Source organism: Podarcis tiliguerta, assembly GCF_965153285.1.
Source record: "Podarcis tiliguerta genome assembly, chromosome: Z".
In the NCBI taxonomy this organism is placed as follows: Eukaryota; Metazoa; Chordata; class Lepidosauria; order Squamata; family Lacertidae; genus Podarcis; species Podarcis tiliguerta.
This window is the reverse complement of record NC_139553.1, coordinates 7466613-7492530: the sequence shown is the minus strand read 5'-3', so window position 1 is coordinate 7492530 and position 25918 is coordinate 7466613. Positions and strand designations below refer to the sequence as shown.

The window sequence follows — 25918 nt, the reverse complement described above, 5'->3', positions numbered from 1 at the left end:
CAGATGAATCAATAGTTGAATTCAGTACAAGGCAGCTACCTAATATTCCTATGCTTCTGTGAAAGGTCTTGTAGTCCAACCTCCTGTTTGGTGTCAGGCATCCAGAGTAAGAACATCCCTGATGGATGGCCACCTCAAATTTGCTGGAAGACCTCCAGCAAGGGCAAGCCCACCTGCCCTGGAAATTGTTTCTCGTGGCAAACTGATCTTGTCATCAAAAAGTTTCTCTCAATATTCCATCCAAATCTCTCCTCCTGTAAGTTCAGCCCTTTGCCGTGTGATAGCCCTTCAGGTCCTAGAAGAACGTATTCAGTATTAGTCATACTCAGTGTAGACCTATAGTCTTGTTAATTTCAGTGGGTCTGCTCTGAGTAAAACTTAGCCCTCATCTGCTCTATACATTTAAAGCAGTAGCATACTACAGAGGTACCTCTGGTTGCGAACAGGATCCGTTCTGGAGCCCCGTTTGCAACATGAGCAGAACGCAACCTGCCTCTGTGCGTGTGTGGTTGCGATTCGCCGCTTCTGTGCATGCGCGTGATGTCATTTTTGGTGTCTGCGCATGTGCGAGCGGTGAAACCCGGAAGTAACCCCTTCCGGTACTTACAGGTCTCTCTGGGACGCAACCTGAAAACGCGCAACCTGCAGCAAATGTAACAAGAGGTATGACTGTACTTTAAACAGTCATGACTTCCCCCAAATAACGCTGGAAACCATTCCCCTCACAGAGCTGCAATTCCTGCAATTCATCTGGTTCCTGGAGTGGTTCAGCAATCAATCCTGAGAGGCCTGCATAGAAATTGCATTTAAAAAACCCTCTGAAATTGAAATTTACAGATTTGCCCGAATGTCCAGTGATGGTAGAGTTGGAGGCCTTGGTATGAGAATCAGGATGCCCCAAAAGTGTTTGTTTACACCTGTGATATGTTAGAGGGCATGAGGACAATGAAATTTTCCAGGAAGTTGTATTCTGCACCTAGTATTATATGTTGAGACTACCCTACACTTTAATGCCTGGCTAATGTCTCCTTCCTTATCTTGCAGTGAAATACAAGCAGGCATCTTATACACTTACTGGGTTTCAGTAATTTCTGGGATGGAAGAGAGTGAACCATCCCCACCACTTACCTATGTCCATGGAAGCGGCTACTGTGGAGATGGGATTATCCAGAAGTAAGTGCATGGTGCTTTTAGATTGATTTGATGACACATCTAGGGATGTGATGTGAGCATCTGTAGCCCATCAAATGCTGCTAGAGTACAACTCTCATCATCTCATCAGAGTTGGCTGCCTAGGCCTGAGTGTCACCTCTGGGGAGCAGGCTAATCCCTAGTTTAAGGCAGTAATGAAGGTGTGAAGGTACCTCAAACATTATCTAGTCCAAGCACCTACTGATACAAGAATAAGACATTGGGGTCTTAAGAGATAGCTCAATGAAGATGTTGACCCAGTTTGCAGCAGCTGTGCAAATTCCATGCTAGGGATTGTTAGGTAATGAAAATAAAACTGCTGATACCATATTGCCATTATTCAAATCTATGGTGTGGGCGCATTTGGGATGCAGTATACAGTTCTGGTTGCCTCACCTGAAAAAAAGGATATTGTAGAGTTGGGAAAAGGTTCAGAAAAGGGCAACCAAAATGATCAATCATTACCATGAGGAAAGGTTGCTGATGGAATCTGGGTATTGGGATCTATGAGCAAAAATCTGGACTCTAAAAGTGATTACCATAGGTTGCATAACTTGTCCCCCAGTTGATCCACGGTGCTGAAATGGTTGTGCATGCTTTTAAAAGAGCATTCATGTTTTCTTTATGCTACATATAGACTTTTGTTGTACAATAAAGTGTTTTGAGGTCTACTACTAGGATTGGAGGGGAAATAAATTCATTTCACAATTAAAGACTAACTTACCCGATGCACACTTTCAGAAATAATATGTGAACCCAAGCACAGCCAGCTTTCGATATCCACACTTTTCCAAATTTCACAGTGCAGTTCTCGCACTGTGCCTGACCCCCATTATACCATTCTCATCATGTGTTGAGTGATGTTTGGGAGTCACTTCTGGGTTCAGCATCATGCGTGCATGTGCGATCACACGTCTTTCAGGCAGGGGTGAAACTAGGCTTTTTTCACCTGGGTCAAAGACCTAGTTTGGCCCTTTGCTCATTTGCGCGCGCGCACACACACACACACACACACAAACACAGGCTGGGAGCCTCAATGGTGCCCCTCTGGGGGCTTCACCTAGAGCAAAAAACCTGGCTAGCCCCTCCCTGCCATTAACTACAGCTCTGATTTCATGCATGTGTTAATCTGTTGTTGCCTGTATACTAGGAAGAAGTGTGCACAAAATGAATATATCATACAAAAATGCATATTGGGGAGAATTGTAAACAGATGTGGAAATATTGAAAACTTAAGACTGTAAAAAGGAGAAACTGAATTTGACAGATTTGCCGATCCTTACAAATGTTTTTATTTTCCTTACTTTCCCTCAATATTCATTTCACTTTATCAGCCTGTAATGGGAGAAGGAAGTAGAAGAGGCAGAAGGGGTTATTTGGACCATCACAGCATTAATTTCCCCCCCTTTTTGTATCTTGCTCTCAGGGACCTCGGGGAAGAGTGTGATGACATGAACAAGGTCAATGGAGATGGATGTTCCCTCTTTTGCCGTCAAGAGTTGTCCTTCAATTGCATCGGTTAGTGTCTTTGGCATGGCATGGCTGGTGGCATAACTATTCTGGCTACCAATCAGCTGTGGGGTGAGGGTGGGGAGTTTATTTTATCAATATGGATATGTTGAGGCTATTTTGCTTTTTCTGTGACTTTTCTTGCTTTCATTTGGGATGAATTTTGTGAGTTGCTGGTTTGCCGATTTTGGTTTTTATGAACTTGGTATTTTTTGGTGGCTGTTAAATGTATCTTCTGTATTTGGTTGCGGGCATCATAAGCTCCTTTTTAAAGCTTCTTTTTTTGGGGGGCGAAAACAGGCTATAAAAATGTGTATTTTTAATGAGCGATTAAGTTAATAACTTAAAAACCAGGGAGAGGTAGCAGGAGTGCTTATGCACTGTCCTGACACCAGAGACTAGATGCTTGGACACAAGAGCAATCTCTTGAGTCTTGAGCTTTATAGGGCCTGGTTGATCAAGACTGGTCTGTAGGATCAGCTGATGAAATTTTCAGGCAAGCTTAGATGGCACCCTTGAGGCACAATACTCAGTTGGCCAGGCTTGAAGTGACAACAGCCAGAGCCAAATTGCTTGCAGTCCAGCTTCAGTATCTCTGTTTCCTTGTATCATATGTGTTTATGATTTGCACATGTTCCCTGCGGCTAATGTGTGCAAAAAGGTGAAGAAAAAACCTGGCTTCATTGGATGCCCTGAGTTCTAGTATTACAAGAAAGGGAGAAAAACTCCTCTCTATTCTTTTTCTCCATGCCATGAACAATGTAATGCACTTCTATAAAGAGTCCCCTTACTTGCCTTTTCTCGAAACTACAAAGTCCCCAATTCTGTAATCTTTCCCCCTAGGGAAGTTGCTCCAACCCTTTGATCATGTTGGTTGCCCTTTTCTGCAGCCAGGACAACACACACACACACACACACACACACACACACACTATACAGTATTCAAAGTGCAATCTCATTGTGGATTTGTATAATGGCAGTATGATATCTGCAGTCCCTAAACTTCTTTGCATAGAAAGGGGGTCTATTTATTTCATGGCCACTGGCCTCCATTAATCTGTCTCAGGAATTGTGAACCTGTGGCCTTCCATGCAAAGGGTCCCATCACTTCTGACCACTGGTCAAGTTGGATGGGGCTGATGGGAGTTTGAGTTCAACAACATCTGTAGTGTCACAGGTTCACCAACCTTCATCTATCTTATCTATATCCAAATCATCTGCCACAATAAATCTGTCTATCGTTAAGTTACTAGTGGTCCATGAGTGTAGTTAGGGGGAGGCAGGGGGGCAGCTGCCCCCCATCAAGTAAATGCATAACTGAAAGTAGAAATAATCAAGACTATTTGAAATATTCACTGAGGTCACTTGGATGATGTTGTGCATTCTAGCCATGCAACTGGCAACCCAACTGAGTGAAAGGTGTGGCTTTCATGAACAGACCAATCGTGTCGCAGGTAGTTCAGTTCTGGAAACTGAGTCCAAACCTCAGAGTGCGAACCTGCTGGGCCTGTCTATAAATGACTGGAACTTTCCCACAGGCTATTTATATTGCAGAAAGCCCTCAGACCTCAGTTGATTATATAGTTCAATTTAGGCAAGTTCACAGTTCAGATCGGTGCAGAGTTCATAGCTAACGTTTGCTGTGAGCCAGTGTTTTATTTAAATATAGTGCAGTTTCCTGGCTGTCATCGGTGTTCTAACTCCAACCTAGTCAACCGTACCTAGGACACATCAATTGTTTTGAAATGAATACAGGAAAGTCCTTGAGTTTTTGTAAGTTTTAAGACTTCAGCTCCGAAGCTGAACTATGGTGCACCATGTGGAAGGAGAAGAAACTCAGCAAAGAGCAGTTAAAAGAGCAGGACATAGCAGACCTAGTAAAAGAGGCAGAAATCTTTTACCCTGCCACAAAAAGGCTCTGCCCATCTCTCTTGCTCAGCCCTAGGGTGGTCATTCAATACCTTGTGGAGAATAAAGACTCAGCTAAGGTTGACCATGACAGGGGAGCGTCTCAAGGGGCTATTCTTACTCAATGTGCACAGAAAAACTGCATTGGGAAAAAAGAAAAATTTGAGAAGTAAAGATTTGTAAAGATTTCCACCAAATCCAAGAAAACTTGTTTTCATATATATATATATATATGTGTGTGTGTGTGTATAACACAAGATAAAAAAGGTGTGTTCTTTGTAATTTTGCAAAATATACTTGTTAACCTCATGAAAGGTACTTTTTTATTTAAATTCCTAGTTTTCAAATGGCTGAAGTTTTGACAGATTTTTCTAAGCACTTGGGGTTAAAAGAAAGTAATTTCAAACAGCTGTTGTTGAGACATTTCATTCTGAATATGCTACCTGAGGAAGAGCAGTTGTATAGCAAACAATACTTGTTCCCAGATGACTCTGGGCATTATATCTCCGGGAGAGGAATGCTTTAATTGAGATTCCTGCAGGGGGTTGGACTAGATGACCCTTAGGACCCTTTCCAACTCTACAAATCTATGATTCTATGAATGCCTATAGATAACAGAATTCTTTTTAGAATGCCTCAAATATGTGACAAGAAAAGATGTAATCCTTGTGATTGGATGAACTTCTCTGCATGTGTGTGTGTGTGAGAGAGAGAGAGAGAGAGAGAGAGAATTGAAATGAGCAGCTATATGGAAAGAGATGTTGGAAGCAAAGCTTTCTTAGGAAGAGAAACAGAATTTGTTGCTATCTCCACCTCTTCCTTTCTTTGGCTGGGTTTCTACATGTACCATTCTTCTGACAGGCAGAAATCTAGCAGGTGGGGAGGATGTGAGTCATCGAAATTAATGTGCATTGCTTAGATCCATAAATTTCACTGGGTCTACTCTGTTAGTATGACCAGCACTGGTTGTTACTCATTGTGATGGATATCTTTGAAGCCATTTCTGCACTATGTAAAGTATTTTTTAGCCTCAATTACTACCCCTATTGTCCCATCTTTTGCCTGACCTGTCCCTTATTTTACCCAATCAAAGTAGCAACCCTATGTCTCTCTCTCAGCATCTGTTGAAGCTGAGTATCATAGATATCCCTCTAGACTTTGACCTCCGCAGCACATTTAACTAAGATGGGGTAGCCAATATGGTACCTTCCAGAAGTCACTGGACTACAGCTTCTATAATCTCTGCCCAGTCCAACAACATCTCGAGAGGACCATGCAGTGGTTATTTCTGAGCTAAGCCTTCAGTCTCGCTAAATTAATTAGAACTATTTTAAGCACACTTAAGAATTGCTGTGTTAGAGGACGATATCATAGCAGTCTGGACCTGAAGAGACCTAGCCCTGAGATTTAGTTCCTAATTAATTGATTGATTGATTGATTGATTGATTTGTATACCACTCTTCACTTGAAGATCACAGAGCAGTTCACAACATAAAAATGCAAAAGGAGAACACAAAATACAATTTAATAATAAAGAAATAAAGGAGCACTAGATCCCTATACAAAGGAACTGACTAAGGAAAGCTTAAGGAAGTCCTCTCTTATGGGCTGAAAGGAAGTCTTAAAAGAAATTAGAGCGCAGGTAGCCAACAGGTATCCCTCCCTATGGTTTTTAATTCAATGGAATCCAGAGATCAAATATCTGTTTTGCCTGCAGTTCAAGCCTTTTTAGCTGAGCTACCCTTTGTGTCCAAGGCCCTCTGAAACAGATGTGCAGAGCGGGGTGGGGTGGGGGTGGCTTTGGGAAGGCTGTGATCTGAAAGGGCTGCTTGCAAGCAGAGGAGAGAGGGTGAAGAATAAGCCTTTGGGAGCCAAAATGGGCCCAGCTGAAGAAGTTGACACCTTCTTTGAGATGCTAATAAGTGCCCTTGAAGAGGAATCAAAGGTACTTTATCCTTTCCTTTCAAGGGCTATAATTGCTTAACCAGATCTCTTTTGCAAGGCTTGCTGTGCCTTGATTAGCTGGGATTGCTGGACACAAAAGCTGGTCAATGTTGAAGCCATCAAGAGGCCTGTAGGTTTGCAGAGCCAAAGACTTTACCAGTTGATTATATATACTTGTGCATCCCATTTATAAGAGTTATATCCCTTCTAACTGGAGCAAAGAAATCCATGGTGGCAGAACATCTGCCTTTCATGCTACCATAAATTTGTTTATTATAGTTAAAAACGTACCTTGAAGGTCTTATTGTTATTAGTTGTTTTTTACTCAGAATTTGACATTATTCAATCCACATTCAATAGAATAATTTTTTACATTTTGACTTCCCATCCTTAATGTCTGTGATGCTCCTGTTGTATTCCTTTATCTGTTGCCATAATTGCCATTCATTTTCTATTTCATTATAACTTATATTGAAATCATTTATTTATTCTCCTTCCCTTGCCTATTATTAAAATCTTGCTTGTGATTTCATTTCACTGTAGTTTTTTCTTAAATAGTCCAAAAAGAACCTCCACTCCACTTTAAATTCATTGTGTATCATTTCCCAGAAGCCTATTGCCTTTTTACAAGTCCACCACATATGAAAAAGGACCCTTCTGTCTGTTTGCATTCCCAACATTTTTTTTTTTTTGATGCAGTCTTATACATTTTGGCTAATTTATTTGGTGTTAAATGTTAATATTTTTTCCTTTATTGAATAGCCAGCAGTAAATGTCATCTCTATTTCCCATAACTTTCCACATGCTGCCATCTCAATATTGTGCCCCACACGTGTTGCCCGTTGTATCATTGCTGATTTGACCAACTCATCTTTCATCTCCTATTCTAACCAAGGGCTGCCATGCGTCCCAGAAAACCTGGGCATGTACGGGATTTAAATGTCAAAAATAGCATCTGGGTGGATTTTTGCATTTCAAAGGAAATGTCTGGGTTTGGGGGGTTTAATTAAATTTATTATTATTATTATTATTATTATTATTATTATTGTGTTCCCTGGAAGCGGAAGCGCCACAGTGGGGTCTGGTCCACCTGTACACCGGTGCCATGTCCGCAGTCCCTGCCTTCGCTGCGGCAGAGGCGGTGTGGTCGCCTGCACCACAGCTGCCAACTCCGTCTGCACACTGCTGCCACCTTGGGGGAGCGCAAGGAGACCATTGCAACATCCACTGTGGCCTCCGCTGCCCACGCAGCGACACCACGGCCATTGCCTCTGAGGAGCACCATTGCAGCCCACGCCAGCCAGTTTAAAAATTAAATCCCGGGGAGAAGCAGGTGCCCTTGTGGATCTGGGGGCTGCCTGCCTCCCGATCTGGCTTGCCTTGCTTTCCCATTCAGCCCACCACTCCACCCTTCTCTCTCCCCTTTCCACTTGGAATCGCTTAAGATCATGGGTAGGCAACCTAAGGCCCGGGGGCTGGATCTGACCCAACTGCCTTCTAAATCCGGTCCATGGACGGTCCAGGAATCAGCGTGTTTTTACATGAGTAGAATGTGTCCTTTTATTTAAAATGCATCTCTGGGTTGTTTGTGGCGCCTGCCTGGTGTTTTTGCATGAGTAGAATATGTGCTTTTATTTAAAATGCATCTCTGGGTTATTTGTGGGGAATAGGAATTTGTTCACTCCCCCCAATAAAAATATAGTCCAGCCCCCCACAAGGTCTGAGGGACAGTGGACCGGTCCCCTGCTGAAAAAGTTTGCTGACCCTTGCTTAAGATCCTTGCACTGGAATGGAAAGAGAATGGAGAGAGAGATTGTGTGTACTCATGGAATCAGGCGTTTCCTACAGAACTGAAGTGAATAAATCTTATACCAGTGGTGTCCAAACCCTTTTCAAAGAGGGCCAGATCTGATGAAGTGAAGGGCCAACCAAAGTTAGGATTAGGCCCCTGAAACGGACTTTGGACATGCCTGTTTTATACTAACCCCACCACCCTGACACAGTGTGTGGGCATGTATAACCTTGGTTTTTAAATGGTGCGGGGGGTGGCTGGAAGGCTGAGGTGGGGGACAGGCAAGCCCAGCATATTTAGGGTGGTGGGGTGTGTGGGTGCGTGACTTCGCTGTGAGGGAAGAAGGGGACGGTGCATTTCCAAAGGTTTTTCATGCAGCTCCAGGCCCCTGTGCAAACCTGCCTCACCTGGTTAGAGTCCAAAATGAAAGCTCAGCTGCTTCCTGCTGAAGAGGCGCTCCCTGGCTACCAGGTTTTGGGGTTGGTGAGTTGAGAGGGGGGGGGTGTGTTTGCGTGTGTGCTTCTCTCCCTCCTTTGATTGGCAGCAAAGTCTTGCTTCTTGACTGGCAGCATATGAGAAGAGTATATTCCTGGCAGGGGAATCACTGCTGAGGGTATTTGTTTGAGTGCAATGTGTTAAATGGGTTGCATAAAACACTCCGATTCTGACATAAAAGTACTCTTTAGAAAATGGACAGTACAGCAAAATATATGTTACAACAAAAATAAAATGGAGTCCACTCTCTACCTCCTCTCAGCCTTCCCCAGTGCCAATAACAAGCTGCTCAGAGGGAAGAAAAGAGAAGTGGTGTCCTGTGAGCCAGCTGAGGATTAAAAACATCCACCCCACTCTTACCCACTTGGGAATGGGGTGCCAGAACCATACCAGTATCTCATTGCATCAGCACTGTTGAGAAGAGGCTCTTAAGAAAGGTGAAAGGGGGCTGCTCCTTCAGCCAACCAGCTGGCAGATCCCCACCACTCCCCACTATTAATATTGACACTATTATGGCCCCCTTTTAAATCTGGGGAGGACAGCCGCCCCTTCTTTCTCCTGTTTCCCCTTTGCCTGTCTTTTTTTTTAAAGATGGCTTTTCCTCAGAATATACATATATATATCCACAACCCAGCTAAGTTTAAGAGGGTTGTTTTTTTTAGAGAGGGTTACATTCTACTTCTATCTATATGTCTGTGCAAATCTAGGATATTGGCCAGTACATAACTTAACCTTGTACAGTGGTACCTCGCAAGACGAGTGCCTCGGAAGACGAAAAACTCGCAAGACGAAAGAGTTTTTCCTTTTCTGAGTTGCTTCGCAAGACAGATTTCCCTATAGGCTTGCTTCGCAAGACAAAACGTCTTGCGCCTTTTTTTTTAAACCGCCAATGCATTCCTACGGGAAACAGTCAATACACAGCGGTGCTTCACAAGACGAAAAAACTTGTAGAACGAAAAAACTCGCAGAACGAATTAATTTCGTCTTGCGAGGCACCACTGTATGTTTAAAAAAGGGGGGGAGGTTTCACACACACACTTGTGTCAGTGTATATATTGAAGGTTACTAGCATGAGAGTCATAATAACATCTTAATGATGGCAGGAGAGGGGTGGGATTTGGAAACCTGTGTGTGTGTGTGTTGTGTGGTGTGTGGGTGTGGGTGTGTTGTGTGGTGTGGGTGTGTTGTGGTGTGGGTGTGGGTGTTCCACAGTAGCAGTGTGACTTATTCACACATGCTTTTATTGCAGGCTTTGCTGTTATAATAGTGGTGTACTTTTGCAGCTGAAAGCCTAGAGGGGAGAGTATCTTAAGATCAGATTTTGGAGGGGAGGGGTGCAGAAGGAAGGGAGAAAGAATTGCTTAGCTAAATGTAGATTTATTATTATTATTTAATGGCTGGATCAGAGCAAGGTGCATCTAGTCCAAGGTGCATTCTGTTCAGGATTCGAGTCCAGAATCCCGCCTGCTGGGTGCTTCTAGGAAGCTGCAGAGCAGGGCACTAAAAGGGTGGCATAATGGCCTTCTCTTGGTGCTTCTCCCCCAGCACCTGGAATTCCAAGGAATGCTGCTCCTGTATATGGAGGCTCGGTTTGCTATAATGGCTAATAGGCCTCTCCTCCATGGATAGCGTTTGTGGTTTCTATATTTTTCTAAAGCTGGAAAGGCTTTTGACAGCCACTTGTCAAAAGGGCAAATGTCTGGCACTGGCTCACTGAAAGGTTATTCCCTCATTTCCTGCAGTCCACTTCTCTCTATTGCAATTTGAACAAAAAGTTATTCTGCGCATGTTCAGAGGCCTGCTTTGTGGACCTTAATCTTTGTGGACCTTAATCTTCTCATACCATAAATAGACATGGCACCCAAACCTTCCACCATAACCTTCAAGGTCCAGCAATTTAGTTTCTTTCCATATCAGCCATTCCCGGTGTAACCAACTCAAACACGGTGCTTCATAATACAGTTTTAAATCCGGTAAGGAGAATTCATCTCTTTCTTTAAAATCTGTTAATATTTTAGATTTAATCCTAGGGTTTCTCCCGCTGCCAGATAATTATTTTTGTCATTGTTTGAAGCAGTTCATGTTACTTATTATTGGAATAGTTTAAAAAGAAAACACATCTTAGGTAATACATTCATTTTTATAGCTGATATTCTTTCCATCAATGAAAGTTTCATTCTTTCCCACCTAAATAAACCAGATTTCATACTGTTCCACACTTTAACATAATTATTTTGATACAACATTGCATTTTTATTTGTTACCCATATACAAAGCTATTTCACCTTTCCCCCCACCTTTATACCTGTCTCTTCTTGTAGGTTTTCTTTCTTTTGCCAATCCATATTTTTAACTATCATTTTAGTTTTATCCTTCTTTACATAAAAACCGGCTAATTCACCATAGTGTTTTATCATTTCAAAATACTTTCATTGCATTATCCAAGGGGTTATCCACAAAAAACCTATGTCATCTGCAGATACCCTTAATTTATTACACTGTTGTGTTATGGTCTTATTCTTCTTGTTTTATTTACCCACATTTTCTAAAAATTGATACTCAGAGCGATTTACCACAGAATAACAGTCCGAAGGCAACAACAGAATAACCACAATGCATAATGAACATAACAATGCCATTTGCAATACTAAATCAATAATGAAATCATTAATAACTGTTGTTGATAAATTATTAACAAATCATTTAAAATACACCCATAAAAACTAATGAACTCAGAGCATGCCAAGAGGCCAGTTAATATCCCAATATAGCTCTAAAGATAATGACAGTAGTAGCTTGAATAATCTTATATAAACTGCCTTTGAAGTCAGCCCGAAAAGCGGTGTATAAAATACTGTAAGTAAACGAATAAATAAACTGCAAATAGCAGATTTCTCTTCAGCAGACAGTTTTGCAATAGGGGCCCCAGTGTTGGGTGTGCCAATTCTGGCAGCATAACTTTGCAAGGTTTCTGAGCTGAGGGGATGCAACGTGGACAATTTATTGTTTCCCTTTTCTCATATCCAGACTCCTTGGTTTATGGCAATACAAGTTGAAAAATCCCATTGGGTAATAACATGTAGCTTTACAGCCTGTTCTAACAAAATCCAAAGCCTGCCAATCTTTTGGCACAACCTTTCCATCAAAATCAATCAAGTGGTTCTCTTTTTGGCCAATTCATGCTCACATCCAGTTACCATCAGCTGTTGACTGCTGTAAGGTACTACCATCATAGACTGTTTGCATAGGGCAAATAGAAAGAGGGTGAAATAGCTTGAAGTAACATTTGACCTCAGAACCGCTTTTGCTTAAAGGAGCTCTAGTTCTCAGAATGTTGCCTGCTACTACTCAATGATTAATGTATGTTATTGTTGCTCTAGCACTGCGGACATAATAAAACAAAACAACATATTTATTATTTTATTTATATATGTTTATTATATTAATACACCACTGCTTCCTTCAAGGAGCTCAAGGTGGTGTATGTGGATCTCCTCATCCCCACTTGGTCCTCATGGCAACCTTGTGAGGTGGGTTTGGATGAGAATGCTGCATAGCCTCCAACATTTCTCTCTTGGAAATAGGGACGTCCCATTTCACAATGATAATTTACTATTTATACGCTACACATCTTACTGGGTTGCCCCAGCTACTCTGGGCAGCTTCCAACATATATGAAAACATAATAAAACATTAAACATTAAGAAACCTCTATAAAGGACTGCCTTCAGATGGCCCGGTGGTTGAATAACTCCATACCCTCCCACATTTCTCTAATGAAAATAGGAGCAGCCTAAGGGACGCAGATGGCGCTGTGGGTTAAAGCCTCAGTGCCTAGGGCTTGCCGATTGAAAGGTCGGCGGTTCGAATCCCCACGGCGGGGTGCGCTCCCGCTGTTCGGTCCCAGCACCTGCCAACCTAGCAGTTCGAAAGCACTCCCGGGTGCAAGTAGATAAATAGGGACTGCTTACTAGCGGGAAGGTAAACGGCGTTTCCGTGTGCGGCTCTGGCTCGCCAGAGCAGCGATGTCACGCTGGCCACGTGACCCGGAAGTGTCTTCGGACAGCGCTGGCCCCTGGCCTCTTGAGTGAGATGGGCGCACAACCCTAGAGTCTGTCAAGACTGGCCTGTGCGGGCAGGGGTACCTTTACCTTTACCTTTTAAGGAAAAGTGGGACATTCCAGGATCAAATCAGAAACTGGGACAACTTCTCTAAATCAGGGATGTCCCTGGAAATTAGGGACACTTGGAGAGGCTGATGCTGAGGCAATGAGCTTCCTGGCTGGGTGGGGATTCAAACCCTGGTCTCCCAGGTCCTAGTCCAACCCTCTAACCATTACACCATACTGAATCCACATTTCCATCTAGTCCAACCAATTGGTTCAGTGCAAGTAGAAACAACAGCATCCCTGGCAGGTGGTCATCCAGCCTCTGCTTAAATACCTCAGACTGCTCCACAGTCAAACAGCTTGTCCCATTAGGAAGCTTCTAATGTTTAGCTCAGGGATGGGGAACAGGATGTTGTTAGACTACAAGTCCTATCATCCCTGACCATTAGTCATTCTCTCTGGGGCTGCTGGGAGTTGGGGTTCAAATGCATCCCGGGGGGAGGTACACAGGTTCCCCACCCATGGTTTAGATGATACTGTCTCTCTGTAACTAGCACTAGTAGCGGCCTCCGAAGGAACCGATAGCTAGTGTCCTCCAGCTTCTGTGCAACTACTACTGCTGCCTTTTATTAATAATCGTGGTAAAGCATCTGCTTTGCCTCTTGAAAGTCCCATCTTCAATCTCTGGCATCTCTTTTGTGATGCTGTTTTCACTTCTGCTGCTCACTTCTTGTTGCTTTCCCTGCTGGTTGGATATGAGCTTGTTTTTTTTGTCTGGGATAAGGACTGTTCCACCTGATCCTATGAGCCTTTGGTTTTTATATCTAAATCCCTGGCTTCAGTGTTACGGATAAGGTGAGATGGTCCAAGAACGTACCTGTGTGTGGGTTTCCCTAAGCTAATTAGCCAGCTAGAATCCCCCTTGCTTGGAAGAGTACACTTGCTTGGAAGAGTACAGGGGAAGGGGACGGGCGGGTTGCATTAGCAGCTGGAAATAACCCCTTGTTTCCCTCCTGGACCAATGAGGCATGAAGTGTTCCTCCTTTGCGATCTTCGCCACCTTCTTTCTTTTAGAATTGGCTCACATGCAGCAAAGATCCCTTCCACCCGACCTGGTCACAGAGCATTCGCCACAGTTTGTTTACAGGGAGGTTCGACAATCCAGTGACATCATCTGTTTGTTGAGCTTTTATCCGGATTCGCTGGCAGAGAGGTTAGACAATGCTGCTTCGAGCAAATGTCACCCTGCTCTTTCCCAGTGTATTTTCCAATCTTTTATCACAAAAAACAAGCAAAAAACCCTGCTGATATTCCAGAGCTCCAAATCGACTTTAATTCTGCAGCTGGACTTTTGTTATGTGAGTGAATCCCTCTGGAAATCGCAACAGTGTGGAAGTACTCTAAGTTTTACTCAGTTAAGAGCCATTGAAATGAATAGACCTAAGTTTGTCATGGCCATTAATGCCAGTGGGCCAACTCTGAGTAGGACTAATATTGGCTCCAACCTATCATGTTGGGCTGTATTCAGCTAAGACCTACTCAGAGCGGACCCACTAAAATCAATGAACCTAAGTTAATCATAACTGTTAACTTCAATGAGTCAAAAATAAACCCATTGAAATTAAGAGATTTATCAGTCATGTCCATTGTTTCCAATGGGTCTGCTCTGAGTAAGACTAATATTGGAGGCAACCCATCAGGCTGTATTCAACCAAGTTTTGTCCACTGAAATTAAGTTATCTTAGTCACCCATGTGAATTGTTTTTGATGGGTCTGTTCTGAGTAGGTCTAGCACAGAACACAACCCATACTCTCTCTGTGTGTGTGAGAGAGAGAGAGAGGAGAGAGAGAGAGCTGTGTGATGCTCTTTCCTTGCCCAGACATGTCCATACTTTTATCTCCACCACAGTCTGCTCTTGAGGCTTCCACTCATTTGCCTGTAACTCAATTAACTGCCTCTTTTGTTTTCTCCTGGCTTCCTCCCCAGCCCACCCCAGCCTCCTCTTAATCAGATAAGGCCTGGACCAATCTGCTTAGGCCATGGGAGGTAAGAAGAGGGGTGTTGGAGGAGGAAGGGGGAAAGAAAGAAAGAAAGGAGGGAGAGAGGGGGAGGATCTGTGTGGTCTCTTCTGTCAGGCTGTCCTGGCCTCTTTGGAAAACAACGGCAACACAAACATAAAGCCCAGATAAGGGATAATAAGATTGTTTTATTTCTCTCTGATGCTCTAGCAAATGCGAAGGTGGCTAGGATGGAGTAAATGAAATAATTTGGTTTTGGCATCTGGCTGCATGCTGCTTTCACACACTGCCTGAGATGCTCTGCTGAACCATGTGTGATTCGGCTCAGATCGGTAGGATCTGATAGCAGAGCAGAAGTTTGCTGTGAAGAGAGAGTACTGTGAGGTGGTGCAGCAGTACAGTTGTACCTTGGAAGATGAACGGAATCTGTCCCGGAAGTCCATTTGACTTCCAAAACATTCGGAAACCAAAGCACGGCTTCTGATTGGCTGCAGGAAGGTCCTGCAGCCAATTGGAAGGTGCGCTGGACATTTGGCTTCCGAAAATCATTCAAAAATCTTAACACTCACTTCTGGGTTTCGATCGTTCAGGAGCCGGTTTGTTTGGGAGCCAAGACATTTGAGATCCAAGGTACGGCTGTACTGGTTTTATTGCTTCACCACCACCACCCCTCCACAAATATCTCATACCTACAAATTGCAAGAACATATTCCAACTAAATGTTCAGAATAACTTTCTCATGATGAGAGCTGTCTGACAGTAGAGTGGGCTCCCTCTCACTCACTGGAGGTATTCAAACTGAGGTTGGGTGGATTCTTTAGCTGTGGTTCCTGCATTGTGGGGGAGTTGGACTAGATGACTCAGGAGCCAAGCCCATGGCTCTTCCCTTCCCCATACACACACACAGTTTGGAATGTGTGGGGTATCTTCACACCACAGATGAACACTTGCTTCCTTCTCACTAGCAATAGGCCACTGTCAAAGGGGTAGTGTAGTGCAATGGTTCAAGAGTTGGGAACCCCCTCAAACATGTAGTTTTCTTCCATGATAGTAAGGGTGGGGAATCTTTTTCAGCTTGAGGGACTCTTTCCATTGTGGGAAACCATGCAAGAGCCACATGTCTGATACTGAGGGGACTTAAGTTGGTAGGACAGAGGTGGTTGCCTTAAGTGAACTTACCTTGGAGTTGCAGTTACCCTGGATGGCACTGTAAATCTGAATCAAGCCCAATAGTTTTAAAGAGCCTCTTTCAAAGCAGTTGAAGAAGAAAGATGTGACAAACTTCTCTTGGGAAGTAACCTAGTGGCTACCATGTTCTAATCTAGGCCCTTTCCCTTGTCCCCACTGACCACACTTCCGCAGATGGCTGGACAATGAAGAGAGGTTCAGAACCGAGCCAAAATCTCAAACATGTTAAGAACATAAGAGCCCTGCTGGATCAGTCCCATCTAAGTCCATTGTCCTTTTCTCCCAGTGGCCAAGCATGGTGAGAAACCCACAAGCAGGACCCGAGCATAAATTGTGATTCCCAGTGGCTAGTACTCCAGGATTTCAGTATGGGGACATTTGCAGCGCTGCATAGAGAGACCAGAAATTGTAGCTGGAACCTTCTATGTGTGAAGCAGCTGGCCTGCTCATTTGTGAAGTCTGAGTCCAAAGATGACTTTAACTCAGGCCTCCCCATCTTGAGCAGGAGACATCCTGTATACTGCATCATGCTGGATCCCATTGTGGCCCTTGTTGTGGTACTTGGGGAGGGAAGGTGAACCACATTAAAAGTGTGTGGATTGTCTCTTTCTTAACACCTCTGCTGGTGCCCCTTTGAAGATGCTTCTTCCAAAAAGCTTTTCTCTGAGTGGGGCCTCACTGCCTCCCCCACCCTTACTTCTGTGAGTTCAAACCATCCCACCAGTTCTCTTCTCTTTAATAAATCAGAGCTACTTCTGCCCCTGCTAATCTCATTGTTTTGGTAGACAGCAGTGCATTCAGGGAAATGATTAATATTCATGAGCTTGCAAGCTCTGTTTAGGAGAGGATCCTCTGGGGAAGCTAAAATGTTAAGTGAGTGACACAAACCTAATTTTATACATCTCCCCCCCTTCCTTTTGCTCCCCCCCCCGCACACTCCTCCCTTTGTCATGGAGGTAATGTGCTTAAAATAAATTGATGGATGACCATCCATATTCATTATGACCATGCTTCTCTTCGTCTTCCCCATTCCTTACGCCCTGCAGAGAAACCAGTGTCCAAAAGCCAACTCTCTATCCCTGCACATCACTTATTGTGAATTCCTCCTCCTCCTCAGAATAGTAAGCAGGGCTTTTCTCAACAACTGCTTCCTTTGTCAGAACAATTGAAAGGTAATGGTTTGTGTGTAGGGATCTTTCCAGACTGTCTCTATTTTCTAGTGGGATTAAGTCGCATACTAGCAAATTTAGGTTGTGCTGTTAAACTTGATTTGGATTTCTTGAACAACGGCGCCTTCCCGACCCCCAACCCTCAGATAAATAAATAACTTTTTTTGCGATAAGCAAAGTGATGAGTAATAGCACTGCGAAGTGTCGAGGTGGCCTTTTGCTTTACACAATGTTAGCTGATATTCCCACAAACAACTCATAATGGACGCTTATAAAATTGCCCAGTGCATGTGATAATTAGTAATAATGCACTGCTCTGGTTCGCCAGAAGTGGCTTAGTCATGCTGGCCACAAGACCCGGAAGCTGTACACCAGCTCCCTCGGCCAATAAAGCGAGATGAGCGCCGCAACTCCAGAGTCGTCCACGACTGGACCTAATGGTCAGGGGTCCCTTTGCCTTTACCTTTTTATCCATCATTTTAGATGTACCTGTAACACCCCAGTTTCTCATACAAAGGATCCATTTGTGAGCATCAACCCCCTCCACTCTTGCACAGCCTGTTCTCTTAGTGGCCATGTAGATGCCTATGGGGATCTGGGTGCAATAGCAGCACCTCTCCCACTTGTGTGATTCCCAGCAACTGTCGTTCAGAGGCATGCTGCTTCCGACAGTGGAGACAGATCACAGACATTGTGGCTAGTAGCCCCTGATAGGCTCATCCTACATGGGTTGGTCTAATCATCTTTGAAAGCTGTTCAAGCTGGTGGCCTTTGCTATCTCTTCTGGGAGCCAATGCAATGGTTGTAATTACACACTGTGTGAAGGGACACAGGTGGCGCTGTGGGTTAAACCACATAGCCTAGGACTTGCCAATCAGAAGGTCAGCGGTTTGAATCCCCGCGACGGGATGAGCTCCTGTTGCTCGGTCCCAGCTCCTGCCAACCTAGCAGTTCGAAACCACCCCAAAAAGTGCAAGTAGATAAATAGGTACTGTTCCGGCGGGAAGGTAAACAGTGTTTCCGTGCACTGCTCTGGTTTGCCAGAAGCGGCTTAGTCATGCTGGCCACATGACCCGGAAGCTGTACACTGGCTCCCTCGGCCAGTAAAGCGAGATGAGCACCGCAACCCCAGAGTCGGCCACGACTGGACCTAATGGTCAGTGGTCCCTTTACCTTTACCTTATACAGGGTGTGAAGAAGTGCTTTGTTTTGCTGGTTCTGAACCTTACAGCACCCAGCTTCATTGGATGCCCCTGAGTTCTAATATTACATGAGAGAGGGAGATTGTGGGGGCACCTTCTCTATGTCCATGAGGCGAAGCAGTGGGAGACCCAAGACTGAATATACTTTTTTTTTTTTTTGCAGTTGGCAGAGGGACTAAACTGCAAAGGCCAGCTTAGTCCAAGAATCTGTTACTCAGAAACAACATGTGTGCATTTTTGTTCATTGTTTTTTAAAAAACAAAAGTTGGACATGTCATTATACGGTACAAGGCCTGTTGACATTGGCATGGTCCCTAAGTAAACAGGCTTGCTTAAAAATACCCTTCTCCCCACCCTCCCTTCTCTAATTTTGCCTGGCCTTTTCCCCCTTTTCTTTAAAGAGTAGCTATTGTAGAAAAGGAGGTGATTCTGATGCCAGCAGCTTCGTTCCAGACTGAAAGCAGGATGCAGGGCTGTGTGTCCACCCTTCTCTACCCGGTCGGTTTTATGCAATTTGAGCCCCAGGTGGGGGATTTTGCCCTGGTTGCCAAATGGGGTCGATTACCTTTGGGTTTTTGTTTGGTTCTTTATGTGCAATCTGATAAAAGGCTGTCCATCACAGACAAAATCATTATTGTTGTGGTTAATAAATAATGATAAAATAATAATAATAATAATGGCTCTTGCAAATATAGCGGAGAATGAAGGAAAGAGACATTGTTAGTTGACATCAGCAGTAGATGTACTCCAGCAGTCCTGATTTAAGTAGATAGATTAATCTAAGCTGTCCATATGTCTGAGCGAGATTGACTATTATTATTTTTATTTATTAGATTTCTACCCAACTTTTCCTCCAAGGGGGTCAAGGTGATAGCATGCAGTTTTCCTCCACCCTGTTTTGTCCTCATAACAACCTCAAGAGAACTAAACATTCAGAAGAACCTACTGTACTTGTGCAAACTGTTTGCTAGTGGTGGTGCTGGGGGGGGGGGGCTTTCTGTTGCTAGAGTTGTTTAAAAGCTGCCTATGGGGGAAGTTAGAGTTTATTTTATTTAGAAGACATTTTTCTAAAATGTCTGCATTTTGGATGTGTTAAAACACATCCAACTAAAATGCACTTTATGTGTATGTCCTGTTAATTAGAATTAGAATTAGAATTAGAATTAGAAATATAAATACCGGTAATGTGCCAAACTGGAAAAAAAGAATACTGTGGTGTAGTGGTTACAGTGTTGGTCTAAGACTAGGGAGACCAGGATTCAAATCCCCACTTAGCCTTGGGCCAATCACTCACTAGACTACCTGACAGGGTAGTTGTGGTGATAAAATGGGGAGGAGGAAAGCTATACATGCCACCTTGAGCTCCTTGGAGGAAATAGGGTATATAAATGCAATAAATAAATAAAATAAATTATCAGATGTGTGCCAAAGAAGTAACAGTCACAGATCTTTGTCAATGATATACTTTCCTTCTCTTCAACAATGATCATCTGGGTCATTTGGCTAGGAATGGAATCTCTGGTAAGTGCCAAAGAAGACTTTAGGTTAAACTCAGGCCAAAGATTGAGTGTGGGGGCAGGAGAACAGGTGTAGGAAACCGTTATTTGAAGGATAGCTGAAGAAAAAAGCAGTTCAACACCACATCTGCTATTTCTGAGAATGAGGCCAAAGACTTATCAGTGTTTAATATAGCCAAGTTCTGGTTTATTATAAGAATTTTTTTTTTAAAAAAAATTCCATCATAAGCCAATTACAAGTATGCCCCGCCCAATTTATAATGAGGATATAAAGCAGGCTTCTTTTAGTCTAACATCTGTCTCAGTACTCTTAAAGGCCAAGCCTTCTTACCAGTGAAGACATTTCTCTCTCCTGATACAAGTTAGACCCTTGGGAATTCATATGCTGTGTTTATTCCACCAAACATCACAACTCCAAGATTGCATTTTTAATATGTATTTCCCCCTTCTCACCGTGAACCATTCAGCAAGCTCCTGTCTTCCATAGTTATGCCTGACTATTATTTTTGCCAGGGCAAGCTGAGTAACAGCCTAATAGGCCGTGTACCAGTTGCTGACAAGAAGGGATGGGCACTACTGTCATACAGTGGTGGGTAGCCTTTTTCAGCCTGAGAGGCACATTCTGATCAGGACAACCTTCCAGGGACCACACCCCAGTGGTGGCTTTGTATAGTACGCCAGCTTCTTCACATGGCACCAGTGTGCTTGCCAGTACCTCTTAAAGGTAAAGGTACCCCTGACCGTTAGGTCCTGTCACGAACGACTCTGGAGTTGTGCGCTCATCTCGCTCTATAGGCCGAGGGAGCCAGTGTACAGCTTCCAGGTCATGTGGCCAGCATGGCTAAGCCACTTCTGGCTAACCAGAGCAGCACACGGAAACACCATTTACCTTCCCACTCTAGTGGTACCTATTTATCTACTTGCACTTTGATGTGCTTTTGAACTGCTAGGTTGGCAGGAGCAGGGACCGAGCAATGGGAGCTCACCTCGTTGCGGGGATTCGAACCACCAACCTTCTGATCGGCAAATCCTAGGCTCTGTGGTTTAGACCACAGTGCCACCTGCGTCCCTACCACTTATGGCACCCTAAAAAGTTCTCATTAAATATTCCCCCCAAATCTACAGTCTGCTCTCACTGTTGCCAGTGGCTTAGCATCTCCTACATTGAGACTACCATGCCACACCCCCACAGCATTCTGGGATATGCCACACACTTACTGTAGCCATTTTGTGACTGGTGCCCATGGCATGTTATCAGAATTCCAAATGCACACATTCACACATGCCTCTCTATCTTCCGTGCAGCCATCAAAAGACATTATTAGAGATCAAGGACATGTTGCAGGCAGGCAAATGTGCTTGGGGCAGGAGGCATGACCTGTGAAGGGTGTGGCAAGGGGAGAGTTCTGAGGGCTAGATAGGGATGCTTGGAGGGCTGCTTTCATGCCCTGACCTGAAGTTCCCCACCCTGATGCGGTACCTTGCTTGTGGGCTTCCTGGCGGCACTGCATTGGCCACTGTAGCAAAAGGGATAATAGACAAAATGAATCTTTGGTCTGATCTAGCACTGGCCTTCTTCAGTGGTTTTCAGTCCACGTTGACCACTCAAAACTTCTAAAACTGACAGGCATATTTTGTAAATGCATTTGTGCCGCAAACTGCTAAGATGGATCTGGTACCCAGTTCCCTAGGGCTGGATACAGTGGAATATGGTTCATGAGCGTATACTTTGTTCTTTGCTCATAGTACTTGTTTTCCATACTCCTGGCCATCTTTATTGTCCTCTTCTGCACACATTGTCAACATGTTTCTTAAATTGTGGTGCCCAGAAATAGACTCCAGAGTGGAATAATAGTGGGACTCTTGCTTCTTCTGTCCTGGAAGTATGGTTCTTTCAATGTACTCTGAAACCACACTTGCCCTTTTTGCAGTTGTTGGATGATGACCAGCTTGTGATGGATGTCAACCCCAATATCCCTTTCATTTTTCACACCAAATTATCTGTACCTCTCTGTAGATATTCACATTTGTATCTATTGATTTTCATTTAATGTGCATTTTCACATTATAAGAGATGTACTTTGGACATTCCATCTTGGGCACTAAAGCATTTGATGATGGTCCTCCTGCTCTCCTTAGAAGGGCAGCTTGATTTTTATTTTATTTTTTGTAGTATCCTGCCAATGTTAAGAACATATCTTCCCTTAAAAAGAAGAATAAGATGAATGCAGTAGTTAAACCACATTTCTCCATGATTCTTCCATGAAACCAATGGAACACCTAATCTTTTCCTGGCTCTCATTACCAATGTCATTGGGGCTGGCCAAAAAGGTAATGGAGGGCAGGGCATGCCGACTCGGTACAGCAGAGCTGGAATCTGAGAAGGGGCATGCTCACTGTCTGGGCTGCGTTCAGTGAGCTTTTTTTAAATCAACTGTACAATCTCTGTTTTAATTCAGACATCTCTGTCTCTCTGTTCCTCTCATCCCTTGGGCCTTTCAGACTCAGAGCAGACAGATTTATTGGGGTCTTAAACATAATCAGGAACAAATTAGCCTCCGTACAGATCACATACTGGCTTGCACTAGAGCTATTCGAAAGGTTTCCTCTCCATGCAAGTATGAATTAACTCATCACATTGGATCAGGCCCATGTCCTCTCTTTATCCCAAGCATATGATTTTATCAGAGGCCTACTATTTTTTATCATCACATGGGGAAGCCACTGAGCATGATATGAAACTTGGGATTATTTGTCAGTGCATTTCAGTGCAAAGGGGGAATCTGTCTTCATATATGGGTGGGCATCTGGTTAGCCCAGGGGCAGCTGACATGGTGCCCTCCAGAAGATGTTGGACTACAACTTCCATCATACCTGACCACTGGCCATACTGAGTAGGGCTTATGGGAATTGGGGTGCAACCACATCATGAATATGCCTTGCCAACGTATGCAAGAGGACAGTTGCCAAGAAAGCCCAACTCAGTCATGCTTGACATGAAAAGAGGAAACTTCTAACAAAAAACAAGAGATAAGTAAAAATGGAATTTGGAAGGGAAAGTCAAGAGGGTCAAAATTCTTCAGAAAGCTCAGCTGGAATGTATAGAAGAAAACAACCACTAAGGCCAAGATTATGCCAGTGTGGTTCATGAGCAGTCAAGGAAGCTATGGAAGCAAGAAGGCTTCCTTTATGAAAGTATTGCCTAAATATGGAAAGCAGAAAGGAACACAGACTTTGATGAAAGAAATGCAAGCAGCATGTGATGTGCAAAAAATAAGCTGAGGAGTACACTGCTAAAAAAAAAAAAGCACATTAAATCAACAATAAAATTACTTCATAAATATTAGAAACAGGAAAACAGCTAGGGAGATGTTTGGACCTTTGAATGACAAGGGAATTGAAGGTGTGCTGAAGGAGTGAAAGGAAATTTCAGAGATGCCGTATAAATTATTTCCATCTGCTGCACTGTGGAAGATAAAGGGCAGATCTTTTTGCCTTGACTAACTTTCTCAGGAAGGAAGTCTGAGGGAGAAAGGCAAAAGGTGGTAACATGAGGTGATGTTCTAGAGTTTGTTGACAAATTAAAATGAACAAGTCACCAGGTCCAGATGGCAGCTGCCCAAGAGTTCCTAAATAACTCAGATTCTTAGGGACAAGTTCCAGAAGATCAGCAATTTAAACTTCCATTCCTGAAAATTGGAAAGTGGCAAATTTGACACTCCATATATATATATAGAGAGAGAGAGAGAGAGTGGGGAATCCAGGAAATTATAACTCAGTTAATCTCTGTTCTAGGAACACTAGTGGAAATTTTTTACTAAAGATAAAACTACCAAGCATATGGTAGAACAGCTAAGACACAGCTACTCGATGACTATATACTATCATAGAATCATAGAGCTGGAAGGGTAATCAAGTCCAATCCCCTGCAATGCAGGAATCTCAACTAAAGCAACCATGACAGATGGCACCCAACCTCTGCTTAAAAAAGAAGAGTCTACCACCTCTTGTGGGAATCTGTTCCTCTGTCAAACAGCTCTTACCATCAGAAAGTTCTTCCTGATGTTTAGTCGGACTCTTCTTTTTTGTAACTTGAGCTCATTGGTTCAGGTCCTACCCCCAGAGCAGCTTGTTCCATCTTCAGTGTGACAGCCCTGTCTCCAGTACTAGAGACAGAATGCCTCTGGATAACAACTATTGCACTCATTTTCTGCTTGTAGGCTTCCCAGAGGCACCTGTTTGGCTACTGTGGGGACAGGAGGGTAGACCAGATGGGCCTTTGGTTTTTAATCTTCTTATGAGCTAGCTGGGAGGTAGCCATTGTGGTGCCCTCCAGATTCCATTGGGCTCTAACTCCCATCAGCCACAGCCAGCAGTGATTAACAGTGTAGTTAAAGAACATCTGGAATAACATGTTAGCACTAGGAATGGGGAGACAGTTGGTTTAGTTTTCATTTTAATGCAAAACACTCTAATTAGCCATTTCCAAATCAATATGTAAGCTAAAACAGAAGTTTCCTTTGTAATTTGTACATCTCCAAATGCTGCAATGCAGTTCTCCAAGCAAATAATGAATACAAAATTGTGTATATTATGGGAAAGTGTACATAAAAATGCACTCAACAGTGAAAATAAGATTAAAAATGCTTAAAATTAGTGGCAATTCCCTGAAATAAATGTATACTTTAGGGGAAATTTCATACAAACAGGGGTAAGTAGAAATTCACACTAAAATGCTGATTAATTTTTATAAGCACGATTTTTCTACATATAAAAAATGCAAACTTGTGGAGAAGTGTGGAGAATATGTGGAAATATGTGAAACTGGGGGGTGGGGCAAGCCCTGAGATTGATTTATTTTTCCTTTTCCTAGCTAAGGCAATATTTTTCCTCCCCTAATATATATTTCAATTGATATATAACGAAACACTGTCTTGCCTTATAAATAATTGAAGAGCAGAGTATTGTTGGTATGTCTAGAGCATGGTGGTCTTTTTTTTCTTGCGACCCCCAAAAGAAACTTTGCCACAGTCAGTGTAATATCATTTGACCTATCCTCCAGAAGGTATTTAATATGGGAGGCTTCAGATTTCCCTGGCAAATTTGCTAGTAAGGGTTTGATCAGTTGGTCCCTTGCTTGCTCGTACTGCTCACAATGCAGTAGTAGGATATGGTTCATGCATTTGACATCCTGAGAACATAAACAAAGCCTTTTATGATAGGGGATGCCTCTTAGTCTACCATTTAAAACTTCCAATGGAAATACCTTTAATCTAGGTTTGGTAAATAAACACCGATAGGTTTCCTAAGACATGAGGCTAACTGAAAGTTGTGCCCGTATTGGATTCCAGCTGCAATTGGGCCACAGATTACATTGGATCTGGATTGCAGGTTGCTTTGTGAGATAGCCCAAAGCCTTTGCCTCAGGGATACAATGGCAGTATCGTAGCCCAGTTGATACAAATAAGATTGGATTTGGGACACAATTTGGAAACTGTAGAAAAGACCGAAGAAACTTTGCCTGGAACCCATCTAACTTAGGAAATAAGCCATTGTACCAGACGTTTGAAGCGTAGAAAAGTTTGGAGACAGATTTTGCAATAAAAAAACACCTTATGGCTGATGGAACCTAATGTCCACCCCTTATAAAGAAGAAAGAAGAAATGGAGTGTAGCAAGTTTGCTTATCTCCGCCTTTTGGTATGTGGTCTGCCAGTGGCAATTCCAGTATTTTGAGTGGCCTTGGTTTCTAATCTTCTATAGGCAGCATCTTGCAAGCTTGCCCCTGTATGTCTTTGATACATTGCAGGGAAGGTATGCTTGGACTGATTCAGATACAGTACAGTGGTACCTCGGTTTAAGAACAGTCCAGTTTA

General features: G+C 43.3%; 1 protein-coding gene across 1 annotated transcript in view; it reads left to right on the top strand.

The window, feature by feature from the left end:
* The window catches only part of PAPPA (pappalysin 1), a 239549-nt gene that overhangs the window by 94427 nt on the left and 119204 nt on the right, over positions 1 to 25918 (top strand). The window contains exons 8-9 of the mRNA XM_083422840.1: positions 1045 to 1173; positions 2618 to 2709. Of these exons, the coding sequence (XP_083278966.1) occupies positions 1045 to 1173; positions 2618 to 2709 (221 nt within the window). The remainder of the gene's footprint in view (positions 1 to 1044; positions 1174 to 2617; positions 2710 to 25918) is intronic.